The 17,933-nt window shown below is 44.4% G+C and overlaps 1 protein-coding gene across 4 annotated transcripts in view; it reads left to right on the forward strand.

Moving 5' to 3' along the window:
* LAMA2 (laminin subunit alpha 2) overlaps window positions 1-16,426 on the forward strand; it is a 736,088-nt gene extending 719,662 nt beyond the window's left edge. For all 4 annotated transcript variants that reach the window (XM_075597283.1, XM_075597284.1, XM_075597285.1 and 1 more), the window contains 3 exons: window positions 7,348-7,478; window positions 14,970-15,192; window positions 16,058-16,426. In XM_075597283.1, the coding sequence (XP_075453398.1) occupies window positions 7,348-7,478; window positions 14,970-15,192; window positions 16,058-16,215 (512 nt within the window). In that variant the 3' untranslated portion in view covers window positions 16,216-16,426. The remainder of the gene's footprint in view (window positions 1-7,347; window positions 7,479-14,969; window positions 15,193-16,057) is intronic.
* The last annotated feature ends 1,507 nt before the right edge of the window (window positions 16,427-17,933 follow it).

Here is a 17,933-nt window from a genome sequence, read left to right on the forward strand (position 1 = left end):
ACAATATTTATGGGGTTGTAAAATATAAAAAGCGCACTCACAAACAGAGTAAAAATAATAGCATTTATGAGATATACTCAATCGCCTTGAAGCTGTGAACGGAATGTTTGTGGCTGACATTACTGCACGAACGGAGAGAGTACCTTGGAGCTGTTGCTATTTTGCTTGGGACTGCTGTTGCTTCCGGTTTTGCGGTTGCCTGCTGGTGAGCAGTGAGAGCTGTGGGAGGTGTATCTGGAGGGAGTCTCTGACCATGTTGCTGATAATTACATCATCTGGCTGTGTTGGCTCCAGTGCACCTTGCTGAACCAACGGAGACACCAGAGGTGGCACCAACGGGACAGGCTGATACATTCCCTTCACAGCTTCAAGGCGATTGACTATATCTCATAAATGCTATTATTTTTACTCTGTTTGTGAGTGCGCTTTTTATATTTTACAACCCCATAAATATTGTTTTATACTTTATCACACTAGGAGTGCGCCTGTTTTTTCTTCTTGTTTTCTGCATATATATATATATACACTGGCGACACACTTTATTCGAGCTCGGCTAGTCCCACGAATTCGGGTATACCCGGATGTATTGAGGTTTGTGACTGTTTTCTGCCCGAGTGCATTGAGGTATTTTCCAGGCAGGGATTGAAGCATTTTATTCCCCCTGGCTGCAATACTGCACAGTATATATATATATACTGCATTACAATTCATGAATTTATGCCATCTGGTAGACACGCGAAGCATTGCAGCCTATTAAATCCTAATCATTATCATTTAACAGATCAGCCGCCCGTCAGCCAGGCATGAACCCAGGCTGGGAAGGCAAACGCAACGGGGCTTGTCAGAGGTGAGGAGCGGCGCATTCCAGGTATCTGCCAGGTACATACTGGGTATTTGCTCGAATAAAGTGTGTCGGTGCAGTAGCATATATAAATATATACACACACACATACACACTTATTCAAGGTATCATGCTCTCATTCTTTATAGCACTACCTTTTATAGATGTAACAATAGTTGGAAATAGTGGGGCAAATACAGTAAATATAATGAGTATATGTATGTGTCCATGCAATTTAGAGTATCAGCATAAAGCTATTAAAACCAAACATTGACTGACTTTAAACGGTACAAGTGACTATGCACTTCCTTTCCCAGAAGCATTTGTGTAAGGTTGGTGCAGTAATTTGAATGAGGAAGCACTAAAGTTGAGCTTATTAAACAGCTTTCATAACATTTACTGTACTACGCATTGGTGGACATCTTTAATGAGCCAAGCAAACATATTTTACATGAACTTCTTTCCTAATTAAATCTCTGTGGCACAGCTTCATGACAGCAAAAAAGGGTGAAAAAGTAAAGGACAAAAAATGTTTAATCATCAAAAAAAAAAAAAGGACTCAGAGAAGATACCCTGTACACTTTATGCTATATACCTTCACCTTCTTATTGCCCTGTTTAGATCAGTAGTATACTGTATGTAGCCCTGTTTCCCCTTGAACACAGGAAGCTACTAGTGCTGCCCTTGTACCTGTTGGTTCACAGGAGCCTAAGCCTCTGCCACAGAGAGCCTGGTGTGAATCACTTACTATATGGTGCAGCGCCTCCACCTGTGAGGGATCCCAGCAGAGGGGAAGCAGCCCCTCACAGGACCAATCAAATAACACATACAATAGTAAAATTAGAAGAACCTTCACTGTAATGAGATACAGTATATCGGATGACTCTTACACTATACTCTATAGTGAGTAGATACACAACTGCCCCACTCCTCGCAGGACCTCTTCCCACCTTATTTCCCCCCAACACATGTACCCCACTCCGTGTCCACAGTACTGTATAAGTCCATTGGTCACTTATCTCAATATTGTCCCCAAATAACCCACCCTTATAGGTGTGATCAGCGCCTGTGTTGTACCGGTATGTTGGTGCACTTTAAAGACAGTACCTGCCGGGCACTCCTGCACCCGGTCTGCAGAGACTTCAAAAAGGATCCGCTGATCCACGATCTCCTCCGCAACGTCCATCAAGGGTGGTCCCACCCGGATAATGTCTCTCTCTCTCTCTCTCTTTTGTGAGGCCTGGTCCCAGACCTCTCCTCAGGGAGTGCAGCGTCCGCTGTGTCCCTAAACTATCACTGCAGTGCTAAGGGGATATGTTCCCTATTCTAGGGCCTGTCCCTGGAGCAGCCACACAAACTCAGTGAGTGACTATCTGGGGCCTAGGGGGTACGCTGACCTAGTGCAGAGGCTACTTGCCTCTCTGCACAGACACCTGTCCCCTATCTCTGCCTGGCACACACTGACCAACGTGGTCCCCTGCGAATGACTACATCCTCTCTGCACAGAGAATCCTGAAGCCCTATTGGTTCCCTGGCATCATGTGGTCGTCCCTAAGGCCCTGCCAAGAGCCTTCCTTGATTGTCTCCTGCGCATGCGCAAGGTCTCTGAGGGCCGCCGCGACTCCCGCACTACAGTGCATGTGCAACCTTGTGCAAAATGGCAGCACCCTGCATCGGATACCACCGGGAGCCCCCTGCGACGCGCCCGCCCCCACAGCTTGTCGACACTAAGTGGAGGTAAGGGGGGGGCGACCGGAGGATGAAGGGGGGGGGGACCGGAGGACCTGGCTACATCCTCCCCCTGGTGGAAACTCCAACGTTCCCGCTTGGGAACATCGACACACAGAATTATATAATGAAAAAGGCAACACATACTATGGTACATTATCATTCCACTTAAACAAAATTGTACAAGTCTATAAACATGTTAATCACGGAGGCCAGCTTAACTTTAGCTGGCTGCTGAAACTCATAGTGGGGTGCCACTAATTGATCATACGCCACTCTATCAGGTGAACGCCTCACTCTTTGACTCAGACGAGTCTCAGTCTCTGTAGCTTCTTCACAAGCAAATGGTTCTGGGGCTTGAGTCCCCATTTAAATGTTTTTCAATCCGCGCTCATGCTTCCTAAATCAGTCTTGAGAATAGATCTTCTTCCTCTTGCAGCTCCTGTTAAGTGGGGGTACACCCCTCCTCCACTACTGTCCACCACAGGGTGACTCCGTCAGAGGACCAAACATGAAGAAAAAAGAACACAGGAGCACACCAAAGTCAAATGTATGTATAAAGCAATACAAAAACAATGTAAATAGTAACTTACATAGATATATTTCACAGTCCAGTGAATATCAGACAGTGAGGGATGTTGTGCTGGCGTAAATTGGTCACGCGCGCTGGGATTAACTGGTGGCAGCAAATAACTCCCCTACTTCCGGGTTCGCACGTCACCGGGATGCCTGTATGTTGCACACAGGGAGCAGAGAGTCTTTGCGTCTCCGTCGCACACCGCAATCCAACGCAAAAAAGGAAAACAAATGGCCAAGTTTGCAGCAAACACACGTAATAGCAAATAGCCAGGAGTCCAATGTCGAACACAAATCTTCCGCTACGCATTTCACACACGCTGGTGCTTCGTCAGGTGGTGACGGTAGTGGCCATTTGTTTTCCTTCCTTTGAGTTGGATTGCGGTGTGCGACGGAGACACAAGAATATGGAGACTCTCTTCTCCCTGTGTGCAACATGCGGGCATCGCGGTGACGTGTGAACCAGGAAGTAGAGGAGTTATTTGCTGCCACCAGTTGATCTCAGCGCGCGGGACTGATTTATGCCAGCACAACATCCCTCATAATCTTCTGCACTACCCAAGTTTGTTTTACGGAGCCTCACGTAAGTTACTATTTACATTGTTTTTGTATTGCTTTATACATACCTTTGACCTTGGTGCGCGCCTGTGTTCTTTTTTCTTCTTGAGGCCTCATTTCTCTGGCAGGAGATGAATCTGATAGAACACAGTCTCAACTAGGCACAAAACTAGGACTACTGGGGTTAAGAGGGCGACTTGTGTAAGTCACTGGAGACTTGGGTCTTGGGGCTCAGGCCCATTACCCGGTGCTCCTTCGGGAGGTGCCCACCAATTACTAGTGGATTCAGCAGAGGTTCCCTCCATAGGATATTGATCTTGGGTACTGATAAGAGTAGGAGTGTCAGTAGGTTCTGTAGGCTCAGAGTTATTAGTTACAATCTCTGGTTGTGAGTCATCCTCACCCACTTGGGGTATGGGTAGCAAATGATTATTATGCCAAACCTTTACCCTGCCATCTTTATCCCGTATGCGGTACACAGGGAGGCCCGGCATCTGAGACTCTACTTCAAAGTATCCTTCTCTCCATCGATCCGCCAGCTTGTGCTAGCCGGTGATCCCTAAGTTACGCAGTAGGACAGCATCTCCAGGCCGAAGCTCTCGATAACGTACCTAATGGTCGTATCTTCTTTTGTTATTAGCATTCACTTGGGCTGTAGTCTTTTTGGCAAGTTGGTATGCACGATGTAAACTGTCTGGAAGTCACTTCACATAGCGATAATGAGTCATATTGGGTACCCCATCGGTAGATACCTTCAGACGAATGTCCACAGGCAGACGGGCCTCTCGCCAAACATCAGGAAGTACGGTGTGTAACCGCAGATTCATGGCGAGTGCAATTGTATGCGTGTACTAGTGCCCCGACATGTTTGCTCCATTCTCCCTTTTTAGAGTCTTTCAAAGTACCTAACATATCCAACAATGTCCGATTGAATCGTTCGGGCAGCGCTTCTCCCTCAGGGTGGTAGGGAGTGGTTCTAGACTTTTGAATGTTTAGCAACTTGAACAACTCCTTGATAAGCTTACTCTTGAAGTCTCTTACCTGATCAGAGTGCATTCAGTTTGGCAGACCGTAGTGCATAAAATACTTCTCCCACAGCACTTTGGCCACAGTGATAGCTTTCTGGTCTTTCTTTGGAAACACTTGTGCGTAGCGGGTGTAGTGATCTGTCACTACCAGCACATTGCTGATGCCCTTTGAATCTGGTTCTATGCACAAAAAGTCCATAGGGCCAGAGCTTTTGAGATGACCCATTGGGGCAGCACGGAAAGGCAGTGTCTTTCTCTGAATACACCGTAGACATTTCCGGCAATGCTGCTCTACTGACTCCCGCATTTTAGGCAAGAAGAATCAATCTCTTACTAATCCAAAAGTCTTATCCACCCCCAGGTATCCGTGATCATCGTGCAAGGATCGTAAGACAAGGCGTTCTAGATGCCGGGGCAGAAACAATTGTCATCGGTCAGGGTGATTGTGATATGGGACGACCTGATAGAGGAGGCCGCGATGCATTACGAATTTGTTCCATTCTCTCATGAAGAGGGCGACAGTATCAGTTGTAGCTCGTTTCACCATAGAGAGGTCATTTTTAAGGAGGGCCTCTCGAACAGCGTTAGCCACTGGATCACTTATCTGTGCTAGTACCAATTCTCTCCAAGTGAAGATGACATTTTGAGTGAGGCCCATGCCGTCGGGGTGGCAGTAGGCATCAGGAAGCGCCTGAGGTTGGCACCCTAAGGAATCCACTACTCGCAACTCGGAGAACGCCACTCTATCGTTTACAATGGCCGTGGTGGAACACATAGCTGTTATTCATGGTCCTAGTGATTTCTTACCAGGGGCCATCATCAGATGTCTCGACCAGTCCCGATCTTCTGGATAGGGTGTCTGCTCCTATGTTTAGCGGTCCGGGCTTATACTTCAAAGTGAACTGATAGTTGGATAGGGCGGCAAGCCACCTATGACCTGTAGCAGCCAATTTGGCTGTTGTTTGGATATAGGTCAGCGGATTATTGTCGGTTCTGACTTCAAAAGAGACCCCATATAAATAGTCGTGTAGCTTTTCTACTACAGCTCATTTGAGGGCAAGAAACTCCAACTTATGCACCAGATAGTTCTTTTCACTAGGAGTCAAGCATCGACTCGCATATGCCACTGTCCGCAGTCCAGTTGGATACTTCTGGTATAGTACGGCTCCCAATCTGTTGAAGTTAGCATCCACATGCAGGATGTAAGACTTCTTTGGATCATCATAGGCCAGCGTCAGACTCTTCTTCAGCCCTTTGAAGGCCTCTTCACAGGCCAATGTCCACCGATCCCTGAAGGGTGTTCGTGGGGTAGTATTTTTCTGTTTGGGTTCCTCCGGATAAACCTTCAGTAAGTTATTCAGTACTTTGGCCTTACTGGAGTACCCTTCTACAAACCGGCGGTAATATCCACAGAACCCTAGAAAGGACCTCAGCTCCATCACATTGTTGGGTCTCGGCCAATTCACCACAGTTTCCACCTTGGCAGGCCCGGTAGCCACTTTGTCCGCGGACACAATATGGCCGATGTAGGTGACGGATGTTCTTCTTCATCCTTGGCGTAAATCTGTACTAGTAGATCCACCATCTGATTAGCTGAAAGATCGTTGTCTTGATCGTGCTGCGCACTGACGATGGTGGAAGCCGGAGGTCGGAGGCTCTCCATTATCCTTTGACGCCTTACCGCTTCGGAGCAGGGCCATTCGTCAATCACCTTGATGGTGTGTTCCCTCCAGGACTCTATTCCTTCTTCACCCACGTGGATAGGTATTGTCCCCAAAAATGCTTTCAGCTTCCTAAAATTTTGCGCCTGTGAGGCCATGGTTATGGCTTCCACTAATTGTGGTAACGGTGGCCCTCATGCTGTATGTCCTGGGGGTGGGACCGGAGAGGAATCAGGTCTAGTGGTAGGAGTGAGTTCTAGACTGGCTCAACCTTCTGCAGGAGAGCAAGGTGGCCGCAGGGCCTGCGTTCGTAGCGAGGCTTCCGACGAGGTCTCTGGGCTGAAATCACTCTGGGTAAGAGATGGTCAGAGTAGAGTAGTGAGCACCCTGTGAGCAGCCCGTCATACTTCCCTTTTTAAGTGGGGCGTACACAGAGTTCCCGCTGAGGAGGGCACTAGGGGGGAACCGGAAGAGAAGGGGGAGGAACCGGATGACCTAGCTACATGTATGCACATTGGAAGACGATAAAGTACTTGAAGTGAGTTTGATAAACACCTTATTAGGACATGTTTTTAAATAGGTAAAGACCTGTCTCTATGATTGCTAAAATAAATAATGTATAAGCTTCGTCCAGGGTGGTGCTGAGCGGGCGCTCAGAGCAAGCAAATTTGAATTTGCCGCTCACAAGCGCGTCACGTGAGCAGTTCACCCAATGAGGGCAAACAAGCTCTGTGATGTCGTGGCTGCGCCCCCAGGCGAGCACGCGTCTAGCCGGCCACGAATTGCCCGGCTGAGCAGGGCGCAGCGCACGAGCGCCAGCGCGCCCATTCCCTGCCTGGCCGAGGCCTTACATTTAAATAAACAGACTAAGATGTCATCAGTCTACATATTTGTGTGGTTTTGTTTAGTTGTTTTGATACAGAAGTATTTAACCTCTCAACTTTTTATTTTCCAGTTGGAGCATTTAAAGTAGGAACAGACCTCTTAGTAGAACTAGAGTTCCGTACAACACGCACCAGTGGTGTTCTGCTTGGAATCAGTAGCCAAAAGATGGATGGATTGGGCATTGAACTGGTGGATGGCAAAGTGAGTAAAAATGCAATCTATTGTATGGAATTATTATATATATAATTGTAGATAAACCTCACAAAGTTACAGCACATACAGTATATATAACATTAACAGAAAACACAGGCGCAAAAAATAAGTATAAACTGTTGCAGAGTATCAGAGAAGGAAATATGGCATTAAGACAAAACCAGTGGAGTTGAATCTGAAATAATAAGAAAGAAGCAAAATATGGTGAAGTATGCTTGTATTCTTCAGAATGCGCAAAAGACAAAAGGCTACTTACAAAGTAGCAGATATAACAGGCATGTAGGATATCAGGATCTTCTCCTCACTGCTGATCTGTATGGCGGCTTGTTGGTTCTGGCTCCACGTGGAACGCAGAGACTCCGCACAGGCTCAGATGCGTCTGCAGCTGCCTCCAGTGTTGTCCTGGCTAACCCTCCAGTCTCGCGAGAATGCGAGTGTGTCAGCGTGTTGTTTTTATCCGTTGACGGGGGAATCGGCATACAATGTCCAGCTAATATTTAGCGAATATTGCCAGATAGAGCTAATAGCTCAGAGAGTCAGGGAGACCTTACCTCCCTGACCTATTAGCTCTATCTGGCAATATTCGCTAAATATTAGCTGGACATTGTATGCCGATTCCCCCCGTCAACGGATACAACAACACGCTGACGTCATACTCGCATTCTCGCGAGACTGGAGGAATAGCCAGGACAACACTGGACACACACACACACACACACACACATTTTCCCTGCTCGCGCTGAAATTTTCCCTGCTCAAGCTGAAAAAAAATAAAAAACACTCCCCCTGCCTGATAGCTGATTGGCGCTCGCTCCCAGGCTTTGTGGGCGTGCGGCCAGGCTCTATATGAGCCCGCCCCCAACGAGCAGCCATTCTTTTTCCAGATCGTTGGACATGGTAAGTATCCTCTGCCTCCGTCCTGCTGCCTCTCCATGCCCCCTGCACTCACCCCCGTGGCCCCTCTGCCTCTGTCCTGCTGCCTCTCCATGCCCCCTGCACTCACCCCCGTGGCCCCTCTGCCTCCGTCCTGCTGCCTCTCCATGCCCCCTGCACTCACTCCCGCGGCCCCTCTGCCTCCCGAACACACACCCGCGGCCCCTCTGCCTCCCGAACACACACCCGCGGCCCCCTCTGCCTCCCGAACACACACCCGCGGCCCCCTCTGCCTCCCGAACACACACCCACGGCCCCCTCTGCCTCCCGAACACACACCCGCGGCCCCCTCTGCCTCCCGAACTCACACCCGCGGCCCCCTCTGCCTCCAGCCGCTCTGGTGCTCCACTGTCCCCTCAGGTCCCCGCTTCCCGTGTCAGACCGCGTGGCGGGAGATGGAAGCGGGGATGTCCCCCAAGGTCCCCGCGAGCGGGAGATGGGCGCGGGGGGAGGGGGGGAGCGTGGTGGTGCTGGTCGCGGCCTTACCCCCCCCCCCTCCTGTGTGTGTGTAGAGAGAGAAAGTGTGTGTGTGTGTGTGTGTGTGTGTGTGTGTGTGTGTGTGTGTGTGTGTGTGTGTGTGTGTGTGTGTGTGTGTGTGTGTATATATATATATGGGAGTGTGTGTGTGTGTGTGTGTGTGTGTGTGTGTGTGTGTGTGTGTGTGTGTGTGTGTGTGTGTGTGTGTGTGTGTGTGTGTGTGTGTGTGTGTGTGTGTGTGTATGGGAGTATGTGTGTGTGTGTGTGTGTGTGTGTGTGTATGGGAGTATGTGTGTGTGTGTGTGTATGGGAGTATGTGTGTGTGTGTATGGGAGTGTGTGTGTGTGAGTGTGTGTGTGAGTGTGTGAGTGTGTGAGTGTGTGAGTGTGTGAGTGTGTGAGTGTGTGAGTGTGTGAGTGTGTGAGTGTGTGAGTGTGTGAGTGTGTGAGTGTGTGTGTATGACACCAGAGGTCCCCCCCAGTCAGCCAGTCACCCACCCAGTCAGTCACCCCTACCCCAGTCAGTCAGTCACCCCTGCCCCAGTCAGTCACCCCTGCCCCAGTCAGTCAGTCACCCCTGCCCCAGTCAGTCACCCCTGCCCCAGTCAGTCAGTCACCCCTGCCCCAGTCAGTCACCCCTGCCCCAGTCAGTCAGTCACCCACCCAGTCAGTCAGTCACCCACCCAGTCAGTCACCCACCCAGTCAGTCACTCACCCAGTCAGTCACCCACCCAGTCAGTCAGTCACCCTCTCTCCCCTCTCTCTGTCTCTCTCCCCTCTCTCTCTCTCTCTCTCTCTCTCTCCCCTCTCTCTCTCCCTGTCTCTCTCAGTCTCTCTCCCCTCTCTCTCTCTGTCTCTCTCCCCTCTCTCTCTGTGTCTCTCTCTCTCTCTATATCCGACATTTACACACACATACACACACACACACGTAACAAGAACTAATTGTAGTATAATGTAATACAATAAATACATTTATGTCAAAAATGAATGTTGTTCTGACTAGGAATTTATTAAATGTATTTTATTTTAAAGCGGGGTTGGGGGCGGGACTAGGGGCATAGTTGGGGCGGGACTAGGGGTGGGACTAGGTGGCGAGTAGATTTTTTGGGTGGGCGAGTAGATTTTTGGGTGATTTGTCGAACACTGTATATATATATATATATATATATATATATATATATATATATATATATATATATATATAAAATCATCTTCAATACTTGTTGAACCACTGCTGGATGAAGGCTTCTTCAATGATCTTCCAGATATTGTGGTTGCAACTCTCTCTTCTCCACGTTGCTCCAGCATATTTTCTGATTTTATCCTCCCATCTTACTATTTTAATTTCCTTTGGAATGCTGTCGAGACCATTCGTGTCTTCTTCCAATACCAGCCCACTGCCATTTTAATTTCTACAACCTTGTGAGGATGCCACAGACTATTGTTTGGTTTGGTTTCAAAGCTATGCATTCTTTTTCCTGTGTCTTTGGGTAATATCCAGCATATATCTCTCCAGTATCCATACTACTTTAAGTGGTCTGAAGCTTTTGAATTATTTTTGCATTTATGGTCCAAGTTTCACATTTATACATGAGCCAATGATCTTCCAGGTACGGCAGTTGCAAGTCTCTCTTCTCCATGTTACGCCAAAAAATATTCAGATTTTCCAAATAGAATAGAATAGAACAGTGTGCTTTGTGGGTCAAATGAATGAATAAGTCTTTATTGTCTATGTAGTGATTTGAGCAAAGTTTGTTCCACAAAGTAAATGGTCATTGAAAAAATGTGTACTGTATGTCAGAAGATAAAAGCACAAATACAGAAGCACCTCATGGTGAAGTCAATTTTAATGAACATAACATTTAAACAAGGTAAAAATTCACTCAAAAATGAGTGTCTCTGTATAGCTTATCTGTGTTGTGAGCACTTGAACAGTCCTCCGTTGTCTGGGGTCAGCGTCTCTACGCTTCGGGGGAATTCCTCACTTGCCGATGTTGGTGTCCTCCATGACCTCAACGTTATCCGTGATGATGTCTCAATGGAAACTGGGTGATCCGGGACTCTGTTCTGCACTGCAGACTGCAGACCACAGGAGCAGCACCGGAGGAAGACAGCTGGCGGCCGGCTAAGAGAACCATGTCAGTGGAGGAATGGAGTTAAGACAGTGGGAGACAGCAGGCAAGAGAAGACCATAAGACCCTCTCAGCGGAGCAGGAGCAGAGCGGCATAGGAGAACGGTCGGGGAGGAGCGCGCTGAAGCACCGGAAGTCAGACACCGATCAACTTGTGGTATTACAGGATGGAGGGGGGTGGGGAATGAAACAGATAATGAACTAAATGGAATAGATGAGGATACAAGGTGGTATGGAGGTAGAATGGGGGCAAGTGCAAGTTTGACAAGCAGTGAGATACCCATAGTAAATAGAGATAATACTAGAAAACTTCTAAAGACTAAACCAAGTGGGAGCAGAAAGGAAGGATCAGTTAAGATAATAGTACAGGCTGGAAAAAAACTTAAATGCATGCTTGCTAATGCAAGAAGCCTGACAGATAAAATGGGGGAGCTTGAATTAATAGCTACAAGGGAGCAGTATGATATAGGTATTACTGAAACATGATGGGATGAAACTCATGACTGGACAGTTAATTTAAAGGGGTATTCTCTTTTTCGGAAGGATCAAACAAATAGAAGGGGAGGTGGAGTATGTCTATATGTTAAACCAGATCTAAAACCTATTATAAGGGATGATGTCTATGAAGAGAATGATGAAAATGTAGAGACCTTGTGGATAGAAATTAGCAGTGGAGGTAAAAGTATAAAGAAAATGTTTGTGGGAATATGCTATAAACCACCAAATATCTGTGAGATTGAGGAAGCTAAAATACATTTGCAAATGGAGAAGGCATCAAAACTGGGTCATGTTTGCATAATGGGGGTTTTTAATTATCCAGACATAGACTGGGGCAATGAGATTAGCGTTCCAACAAAAGGAAACAGGTTTTGGGGGTGCTTAAAGATAATTATATGACCCAAATTTTTGAGGAACCAACCAGGAGAGGGGCAGTTCTGGATTTGGTCATATCAAACAATGTAGAAGTAATAACAAATATTCAAGTCCTGGAACATTTGGGTAACAGTGATCCTAACATGGTCTCATTTGAAATAAATTATCAAAAAACAGATTACTTGGGTTCAACAAAGACTTTAAACTTTAGAAAGGCAGATTTTAATAAACTGAGGTCTAATCTAGTAGTAATACAAAGGGATGATGTTTTTGCAGGGAAAATGTAGAAGATAAATGGGCAGTCTTTAAAACATTGTTAGAAAAACACACTTATCAGTGTATACCCTTGGGTAATAAGTATAAAAGAAATAAGTCAAAACCAATGTGGCTAAACAAACAGGTAGGGGAGGAAATGGACAATAAGAGGAAGGCGTTTAGATTCTTTAAGTCAGAAGGGACAGAGACATCGTATCAGAATTATAAGGAATGTAACAAAAATTGCAAAAGGGCAATTAAATTAGCAAAAATGGATAATGAAAAAAGGATTGCAATAGAAAGTAAGGTCAACCCTAAAGTACCTTAATAACAAAAAAATGAGAAACGAAAATATAGGACCCTTTCAGTGTGAGATGGGTAGGCAGATTATTGGAGATAAGGAAAAAGCAGAGGTATTAAAACAAATTATTTGCCTCTGTGTTTACCAGGGAAGAATCAAGTTCAATAGTAGCGCCACAGGAGGAAGCCACAACCTCCATATTAATGACCAATTGGTTAACTGAGGAAGAAGTTCATAAGCGACTTGAAAAAATTAAAGTAAATAAGGCATCTGGCCCCGATGGCATACATCCAAGAGTTCTCAAGGAGTTAAGCTCAGTAATAGCAAAACCATTATATTTAATATTCAAGGACTCCATTTCCACAGGCTCAGTACCACAAGATTGGCGTAAAGCAGATGTGGTGCCTATATTTAAAAAGGGAGCTAGATCACACCGGGGAATTACAAACCTGTAAGCCTGACTTCAATAGTAGGGAAACTACTTGAAGGTTTAATACGGGATAATATTCAGGAATACCTAATGGAAAACAAAATTATTAGTAATAGTCAGCATGGATTTATGAAGGATAGATCTTGCCAAACTAACCTTATTTGTTTATTTGAGGAGGTAAGTAGGAATTTAGACCAGGGTAATGCAGTTGATGTTTTCTACTTAGATTTTGCAAAGGCTTTTGATACGGTTTCACACAAGAGGTTGGTGTACAAAATAAAGAAAATTGGACTCAGTAATAATATATGCACCTGGATTGAAAACTGGTTAAAGGACAGACAACAGAGGGTTGTCATAAATGGAACTTTTTCAGGTTGGGCTAAAGTCGTCAGTGGAGTACCTCAAGGATCAGTACTGGGACCCCTGCTTTTTAACTTGTTTATTAATGACCTTGAGGTTGGGATCGAGAGCAAAGTCTCCATCTTTGCTGATGATACTAAATTGTGTAAGGTAATAGAATCAGAGCAGGATGTAATTTCTCTTCAGAAGGACTTGGAGAGACTGGAAACGTGGGCAGGTAAATGGCAAATGAGGTTTAATACAGATTAATGTAAGGTTATGCATTTGGGATGCTAGAATAAAAAGGCGACTTACAAATTAAATGGAGATATATTGGGGGAATCCTTGATGGAGAAGGATTTAGGAGTGCTTATAGACAGCAGGCTTAGCAATAGTGCCCAATGTCATGCAGTAGCTGCAAAGGCAAACAAGATCTTATCTTGCATCAAACGGGCAATGGATGGAAGGGAAGTAAACATAATTATGCCCCTTTACAAAGCATTAGTAAAACCACACCTTGAATATGGAGTACAATTTTGGGCACCAATCCAAAGAAAAAAGACATTATGGAACTAGAGAGAGTGCAGAGAAGAGCCACCAAATTAATAAAGGGGATGGACATTCTAACTTGAGGAGAGGCTAGCTAAATTCAGTTTATTTACATTAGAAAATTGGCGTCTAAGAGGGGATATGATAACTATATACAAATATATTCAGGGACAATACAAGGAGCTTTCAAAAGAACTATTCATCCCACGGGCAGTACAAAGGACTCGGGGCCATCCCTTAAGGTTGGAGGAAAGGAAATTTCACCAGCAACAAAGGAAAGGGTTCTTTACAGTAAGGGCAGTTAAAATGTGGAATTCATTACCCATGGAGACTGTGATGGCAGATACAATAGATTTGTTCAAAAAAGGTTGGACATCTTTTAGATGGGAAAGGTATACAGGAATATACCAAATAAGTATACATGGGAAGGATGTTGATCCAGGGATTAATCCGATTGCCAATTCTTGGAGTAAGGAAGGAATTCATTTTTCCCCTTAATGGGGTTTTTTGTTTGCCTTCCTCTGGATCAATAAGTAAGTATAGATATAGAATAAAGTATCTGTTGTCTAAATTTAGCATAGGTTGAACTTGATGGACGTACGTCTTTTTTCAACCTCATCTACTATGTAACTATGTAACCTCCCAAGCCATTCTTCTATGCCGCTCTGCTCTGCACAAAAGGTCTGATGGTCTTCTCCTACCTGCTTCCGCCACCGCCCGCTATCTTAACTCCATTCCTCCGCTGACATGGTCCTCTTCTCCGCCCACAAGCTGTGTTCTTCTGATGCCGCTCCTGTGGTCTGCAGTCCTCCTCTTCTTCTGTCGTCGGTAAACGAGAAGGGTGGGGGTGATAATACTTCCGTATTATCTATCATATTCGGTTATCCGCCACGTTATCGGTTCCATTTAGGTCGGATAACCGAGACTCTACTGTATTATCATCATATGAATTAGCCATTAGAGTTTATCTCAAAAAATACTACAGTACCAATTAGAAACTGGATACATTTTAGCACAGAAGAAGATGCTGGTATAGAACTTTCATTTACCAAGCTTACGTTTTTCACACTCTTTATTTGAGTAAAATTTCAATCCTGTGCATTTTGTCTTAACTGATCATAAGGCATTTTAACAGCATGCTTTTGAAAGTTCTTGTTTTAATATTCTGTCATTAATTTATCATTCCCTCAGCTTCTTTTCCATGTCGATAATGGTGCCGGTCGTTTCACAGCAGTTTATGACCCAGAGCTTCCAGGTAGCTTGTGTGATGGACAGTGGCATAAAGTGGTAGCAAACAAGATCAAGTACCGCTTAGAGTTGATGGTGGATGACAACAAAGTGGAAGCAAGAAGCTCAAATTCTGCATCATCATCTGCAGACACTAATGATCCCGTTTTTGTAGGCGGGTATCCTGGTGGGTATAGTCCAGTTACCTTGAGATAAAAATTGGCAGCTACACATTTTGATGGTTGATGTTTGTAATGTAATGAAATTCCAATGCCCTGTAGAAATTACTTTATCTACATTGGTCAATTGAATGAATAGACTACTTGTAATGGTGGATGAAACACAAATACTGCTAAAAATAAAAAATATTTTAGATATAGGGAATTAGCTCATCACTGGCTTCATCAAAAAATGGAAAAGGGATATCTTAAAACAGCAGTGATGGTATCAGTAAGTGAGGTTGATGCTCATAATTACACCCTTATATTTGTAATTTCACTGAAGGTGCCTCTAATAGTTGAATACCCTATTCTTATGTATTAGTATGCGTAGAAAAGTTTTTTTTAAGAATGCTGGGCAACAATGCTAATTGTAGTTAACATTATAGGTTAGTAATTTGTGTGACATTATCTAGTTTATCTGGTTTTATAATGATTGGTGACATGCAGTATAGTAAAAGTAGTAGAGTATTAACAACAGTTTTCATCGCTAACCTTTAAATACAGAAATCAGGTTTTTATAACGAATGTGCAAAATAGCAACATTTTCCATTTGGAAGTCAGTGTTAATTATTTTTTGTTATTCTGATGATTAGCCAGAAATAGTTAAATAAAAGAGCAGAGGCGTACTATATGATAATGCATTTTAAGCACTTGTTTACAAGTAAAAATATAGGATTTTTTTAGTGATTACTAAGTAATTTTGAAACTACAGTTGTTGGGTAAATAGTGTTATCATACAGTATTTACACAAGTCCACAAAACAAGCATATGCTGATTCATTCTGTTACAATTAGTTTACACTAATGACACATTTTTCTGTTTTATTTACAGGAGGTCTGAAGCAGTTTGGCCTGACCACTGATGTGCGCTTTAAGGGTTGTATTAGAGATCTTAAACTAGCCAAAGGCACAGCTAAACCTCAAGAAATCAACTTCAGCAAGGCCTTGGAGTTAAAGGGAGTGCAGCCATTAACATGCCCAGAAAACTAAGTTTTTTTATTTTGGACCATTCTAACTGCAAACACATATGTATATGTATGTTTTGAAAAGTACAGTACATATATTGAAACTTGCTGTGTAACCATGGTGCTTCTGTGCAAATTTTAAAAAGGTGCTATATCATACTGTATATTTTAATGTAGTTCACAAAATAATTATTTTCCTCATACTGTATGTTAAATAAAAAATAGCATTTCTGTAATCTGAAGAATGTGGTCAGTTATTTTTGGATAGTGAATGTATTGAAAATATTTATGCAAAGTCTCTTTCTTTTTTTTTTGCAGTTTTTGTTTCTTTATAGATTAATACCATTTTTCGAGTCACGTGAAATATAGAGCACAGCCTATGAATGGTTCCATATATGATGTACCAGTATTACAAACATGTTTGACTTTTACTAGTAGTTGTCAATGTCAGTCTTCTACTTGAAGATATTAAATGCTAATCAAATTAGAATTTGTTTTGCTTTAAAATGAACAAGGCATGTTTCAAAACGCATACGCACTAAATACCACCATCAATCAGACATGTACTACTGTATTGTTAACTCGTCACAACATTTAAATGAGTACAGATGTAGTCAATGTTGTTGCACCAGTTAACACAAGGCATCATGTCTAATGTAGCGCACTAATGTTTGATAAAGTGCATTAGCATCATTAATTGTGCATACAACAAATATAAGCACATGGGCACATAGTAAACGCATTAGCAGAGCAATTAAGAGTTACTGTATGAAGCATGTGTTTTCTTCTGTTATGCACGTACAGTATCGTCTGTACAGTCAGTAATCTGTCCATGCAACAACAGTCTTATTTTGCACAGTACAGTCCATATGAGAGCATATGTATAAAGTATATAATCAAATAAAATCATGTACAGAAGAATTAACACTACTGTATACTGTAAGTATGTAGTATGTATAGCCATGGCTGGTCCAGCTATCTCTACCTTCCCTGTCACGTAAGTTCTAAAAAGATGTAGACAATGACAGGCTATCCTATGGGGGTTTCCCCCTCCTCATGCTGACTTCCTGAGTGACAGGAGTGGATATGACACAGGGATCTGTGATAGCCAATGGTGGTACAGATACTGGGCCCTCCCTCTTTGAGCTTCAGGAAGGAAGCACCTACATTATAGATTGAAGTTTAGCCCCTTAAGGGTGAGACCTTCAGTTGGTTTTCAGCCTGCCCCTGCATGCGGTAGGAGAGTGTTGGAGACGTCTCCTCCGGGCTGCTCGGCCTCATGGGCTGAGGGTAACAAGCTACTCTAGCCAGGCCTCAATATTACTCGCAGGACAGTACCATCCAGAAGCCAGTGATCTATCCTATCAACTGAAGCATATGCTGTAATGACACCGGCAGTGGCTGCTACAATAAAGATCATCCTCATTTATACTTCTGGCTTGGCGGCAGTCTGTTGGACAGAGGTACTGGTGGTAAAGATTGTCATGGTGGGACTGCCTTCAGCTCTGCTAAACCCACTATGTCTGGAGGAGCTGACACCAAGAGGAGAAAGAACCACCGGATCCCCAAAAAGGCTGTCCTGTCCCCACACCATCGCGGGCAACTCATCTATCCTGGTCCCTCGCAAGTAACCAGCACTACATCAGCAATAGCCTACCGAAGTTCTCCCTGGGGGGGAACATGTGCTACAATAGGAAGTGCTGCTGAGATGGGTGTAAGCAGAACCGGCTTTGGACTTCACAC

Source organism: Ascaphus truei, chromosome 4 (assembly GCF_040206685.1).
Source record: "Ascaphus truei isolate aAscTru1 chromosome 4, aAscTru1.hap1, whole genome shotgun sequence".
In the NCBI taxonomy this organism is placed as follows: Eukaryota; Metazoa; Chordata; class Amphibia; order Anura; family Ascaphidae; genus Ascaphus; species Ascaphus truei.